Source organism: Nuphar pumila, unplaced genomic scaffold (assembly GCF_984573655.1).
Source record: "Nuphar pumila unplaced genomic scaffold, dmNupPumi1.hap1.1 HAP1_SCAFFOLD_1474, whole genome shotgun sequence".
NCBI classification, from domain to species: domain Eukaryota; kingdom Viridiplantae; phylum Streptophyta; class Magnoliopsida; order Nymphaeales; family Nymphaeaceae; genus Nuphar; species Nuphar pumila.
Window position 1 is genome coordinate 5,034 of NW_028323686.1, and position 5,251 is coordinate 10,284.

The 5,251-nt window shown below is 51.6% G+C and overlaps 1 protein-coding gene across 1 annotated transcript; it reads right to left on the reverse strand.

Annotated features, from left to right (window-relative positions):
- Positions 1-1,651: 1,651 nt before the first annotated feature.
- LOC149809267 (uncharacterized) lies at positions 1,652-3,555 on the reverse strand. The gene is made up of 2 exons (XM_089994923.1): positions 3,499-3,555; positions 1,652-2,242 (listed from the first exon to the last, which is right to left on the reverse strand). The coding sequence occupies exons 1-2, from the start codon at positions 3,553-3,555 to the stop codon at positions 1,652-1,654; spliced, it is 648 nt and encodes a 215-aa protein (XP_089851049.1).
- Positions 3,556-5,251: the final 1,696 nt, after the last annotated feature.

A 5,251-nucleotide genomic window follows, 5' to 3' on the forward strand; every position in this document is an offset into this window, starting at 1 on the left:
TCAAGCAGTGTAGATCCGTGTTCCTTTCGGTTCGTCATCTCGTAACACCCACCCTCCTCGACACCTTCCCGCTTTGTCACGCTTGGTGTATGGATGTATCTCAAATCGATGCCCACACGATGTCGTCAGCTGCAGGGGTAAACGTCCCCGTACGAGTGCGGGAGCGCGCCATGTCTACTGGACGTGGCTATCACAGCAAAGGATTGTCCTGACGTGGCAAATATGCAGGGGCAAACACACGTTAAAGTACGCAAATCATATACAGAATGTAACTACAATGGCGCCAATTTGCTTGCGGATCCTCATTCCACTGTGGCCTTGTCCATGCCAAGAGGTGCACGTGCAGTTGTCCTCCTCCATTGCATGTTAACCTATCTCTCACATCAGACATCTCCACCTCCGTTGTCTCTCCTGTAGAAGATCCTCGCAAACTTGAGTTGGTGGCATCCAAATGAATGCATCCTCATCATACCTGGCCCTGAAACAGATGAAAGGTCGAGGGAAAAAAATGGAACGCAGCCCAAAGAAGGCGGCGCTGACAACATGAGCCTAAACTGGCTCGTACTCGACCTTGACATCATCAACAGTCTGAGGGCCATAATCATCTGTCTCGTCCTGCTCTCTGCCAGCATGCCTACCTTCCCTCCCCATCTCAGGATGTCCCTCAGAGCCAAGCTGCACCTTCATGTGCACAACTTATTGCACTCGTATTCACCTGTCTCAAGTGCTTACATCACATCTCAAAATTACGATCTGCACTACAGCTGGTGACCAGGTATAAATACAAAAGCAACAAAAACAGCTCAGACTGTAACACAGCACCAATTTCGCAAACGCAAAGCAACGTGAGGGAACGGGACAGAAATGGCCGTCCTAGCAGCGCTGCCACCCACTCAAAACTCACCGATGGATCAGTCCTCCTTTACTGCCCGTCACCGCACATCAGAACTAGTCATCTCGCTTGACGACGTTGAGGAAGGGGACGTTTTGGGCCTCAAGCTGACATTCTTGTAGAAACCGGATGAAGTCCGTCTTGCAAGGGGGTACCAGTTGGACACCATGTCTCGAAGGTACTTGTCCTCGATCGTGTTGCCTTCCACACGAAACTGTGGATGGTCCGCCTTAAAAGCTTTCCAGATCTCTGACTCGTGACAGTTGCCTCCCTGTTGCAGGCGCGCCTCAGCAAAGCCAGCTGCATCAGGAAGGGAGGGTTGCTTCGTGCAGGTATGAACGCAGCAGATGGTGCCAGTGGCACTGGTAGTACGCAGACACTTTCAAGTGATTCATTGACATTACCAAACAATGTTGCTCGCAAGGTAATCAACCCATGCAAAAGACATGGAGTTGGTTATCTAGTGACGATGTTATGTTGTTTGCAACACCATCGCATCCACATGGACGATAGCAATTGCTAGTGCCATTTGAGAATTCAAAATCAGAATTTGGTGATACCTAGCCATGTATCTGCCAGGTATGTGCGTGCCAGGCACGCCCATGAGCCGCACAGCACTGAAATCAGATACATGCCCAGGACAAGTCAGGGATCCTGGTCCAGCTGTGGATCATCCCACTGGGCTGAACGACCGTGGCATGGGAGACGTAGCACACAAGAAAGGAACACTTGCAAACCAACCCTGCATGCCCAAACAAGTCAAACGGCCCTGCAATCGAACTCACTCATGTCACAGGCTATCCCGGAAAGGCGCAGAAGCGCACCAAAAATCTGCCACTGTTTCTCCAGCTTGATGGCCTCGTCGGATGAAAGGCGTTGAGGGCGGCCTATCTCGTACACACCCGCAGCCATGCAAGACGCGATCCCGCTGCTGACTGCCCAAGTGGCGTCCCCAAGTGTATTTTCAAGAACAGCTGAGATAGTGAACCCCGAAGCAATGCAAGCCAGAATAGTGACCACCCGAACATAGGTTGGGTGCGAGTATCCCAGATCTTTGACCGGCTGACCGTTGGCCTGTCCGATGACGTCCATGAACCAGTCTGACGGCCTTTCTGTCTCGATCTTTCCTAGAAAGAGGAGCAAGAGCTGCAGTGGGCTGACAAAGTAGAGCGAGAGCGACCACAAAGCTGCGGCAAATAGGTCTGCCGCTTGCAACCCGAGAAACCCCCCTGACAAGCCATCGCCAAAGAGAATCTCTTCGAAGCCGTCCGTTCCCACCCTTGTGCCGGCAACCGCGAGGAGGAACAATCCAACACCTGCAGGTATTCGCTGTTCTCGACTCTGAAGAAGCTAAACACATGAAAGAAGATTACCCGGTATAACCAAATTGGTCCCAACACTTCCTTTGCCACAACAGGCGGAAAGGATAAACGAGGCAGTCTGCCGAGCTTGCCGTGTGTCCCAACACGCAAGACTTGTCGTCCCAATGTACGAACAAGCTGATTATTGTCATCGCCCGAATGTGACCGCGTGATGGCTGGTGGCCAGCCAGGCAGGACTACCTAGACTAATAACGCACGACTATGCGTGCGGGAATAAGGGGCGTTTTTCCAAGGCTTTGTAGCGAATGTTTCATGAATTCATGCGAGGGGACAGCAGCGGTGCTTTAAAAAACACACCCCCAGAAAAGATAATCATGTCGTCGCTCGAGGCAGATGGTGGTCGTGCTTCTGGCTCAGCCCGGCAGCCTGCAGCAACACGAGCTCATTGAAAGACCAAGTGCGCAGTGTTTGGCAAAGGATCTTCAGCCACATTCATAACAGTGAATGTGGGTGGGAAGCATCCATGTGCAGACAAGAAAAGAGGATCTCCGCACCGACAAGATAATCCTGCAAGATATGGGCAGTAGGTTTTGCTGTCTTCCTCGTCTCATGCAAGCGCCCTATCTCCTGGGACGTGCCCTTGCGTTTCCAGTTTGCATGGATACACGAGAAAGAAACATGCCCGGCAGGGTGTCGGTACAATTTTGTGCAAATTAAAGCAAGTCATGGAGGCAACCGATGGCATCCACCCATCGCCTAGGTGTGGTATGCCACCGATGGGTAAATGACCTCAGAATGCAACTCGAATTGCCTCCAGAAGCCAGCAACAACGCACATGGCGTAATTAGGGCAAAAATCGAAACTGAAATGCTTGAAAATTTTCAAGTACATACCGCACATGGTCCATGCGCGGTAACTGTTGTGGAATTTGGTCCGCAAGGTGTCAGTGCAATCGCGACGAGTTCTGGCAGGGTGCGGCATGCCTGGTGCCATTGCAAGCATGCTTCCAGCGTACCGAAATGCATGCACGCACGCTGGAAATTTATGCATTGGATACACAGTGGAAAGTGCTGACATATTTGCCGAAAGGAAACGGACTTCGTCCTCAACAGCAAGCCATGCAGGCATGGAAGGTTGCCCCACTCATTCCTTGTTCTTCACGTGCATAATCCTGCGATGAACCATGTTCGTTATACGTCCACCAGTCATTTACTGTCACTCGTCTTAGTGCCAGCACAACTGATGTCTCGCAGTTCCCGACCTATCTACCGATGTCCTGCGTACCTCCTCGTGAGCTGATGGGTCGTACGCCCAATGCGACGCATGAGGCTTACAACCCATCAGCGCCAGTTTCCATTTCCATCTCTGTGAAGCGTTTGTTCAGGTCGTTATTTCTCTCTCAAGCTTCTTCCGAATCAGAGGATCCTGACGCATACACTTATGCGTCAGGATCGCTCTCAATAAACGACAACACACGTGACGCATTCTGGGGGACGCCGGGAAGATACCTCGGCCAGCGCTCCTCGGCTGATGCCATCGGCAACTGTGGGCGACAACAGCAAACAATCATAGGGTAAGACAAACGGGACGAATAAAGTTTTGCCGCTTGATCTCAAGTAGCGAATGCTGCTTGTAACATCACTTGCCACCTCGGCAAGAGGGGAGTGGCTATTAGACTGTTGAGAAGCTGACATCCATAGACAAGTTGATCGTTCTTCTGGTTTAACATAAGCAATCTAGCAATGCAACAGACAACACACGCAAATGCCGAATCTAGCCGGCACGCCATTTCACAGGACATCCCTGGAAACAAAATAATCTGAGACTCTGCAAGATCTCATTTTTAATCACTTTCATCCTCGCTGCCCCTGTCACTGCCGTGCTTGCCTCCAGACTCGTCCTGCACAGCACTCTGCTGTTTCATTCCTAGGTAGATGTTTTTGTGTCTTGGCCACAACGGCCAAGGCGCAGGGGCTAAGTATGACTGCAAAAGTGGCGCTGTCTAGGAATCCGTTGTATCACGTATTAATGACATTGCTGTCATCCGTATGAGCGGTTTCATAAGTATGATGACTGAAACGATCTCTGACCGTAACACTAAGATAGGGCACAACGCAGGCAAAAGGGAAAAAACGTCTGCTTCAAGCATCACAACGCCACAAACCATCCGCCAGAGCGCTTTCATATCTCTGTGGTGTATCTAAATGGCTAAGAAGAGTGCACTTAGACTATTGTCACACGTACAGGCGCCACAACCAGTCCTCCAAAATGATGTCCATGGCAATTTGTTTGCCAGCAAGTCTAGCTCTGTACCAAAGTGATCACCGATAGACGATGGACTCACATGCACACAGAACGTTCTCACATGAATGGGTGCTCAAGATTGAGGCAGCAGCAGCTCATGTACGATACGATAGGCAGAGGACCATCCCATATGTGGGCAAAGTGCAATTTCACTCCAACAACCATAGCAACCTGGTTTGGATCGTCGACAAAGGCTGAGCGGGTGACCTGAAATGCAAACCATAGGCACTGGAATGACAAGATCGCAATGTGCAGGAAGGAAGCGTACTGCCGCGGCGTGTGCACCAGTGAGTGCCACGATGTCCAGAGCCGGAATATCGCCGTCCTCATCCTCGTCGTCATCACTAACATTCCCCAACGCCTGCCATTCCGCTCCAAAGGCGCTTTGGCCACCAGTATCCACAAAGAACAGTTCGTCGTCTCCGCCAGCTTCTGCTTGCATCCCCTGCCTATCAGACGATGCAGACTGGCCCACCTTGGCACCGGAGCAATAAACGCTGCGAAGGCTCTGGAGCTCGCTGAACTCGAGTTCGTGCATGAGATGGCGAGTAACATCCTGTGCTGCGGACTTTCCGCTGGCCTGTTCCTGCAACGCGGAAATGACTGCCGTGCCTGGCTGCTCTTCGATCCAGACTAGCAGATCTTGACAGATCGGGCGGCCGTCCAGCGCCGAGGCAACATTCTTGCTCATGCCTGAGTCACCCAGGAACGCGTGCAGCCGCTCCGCCGCGCG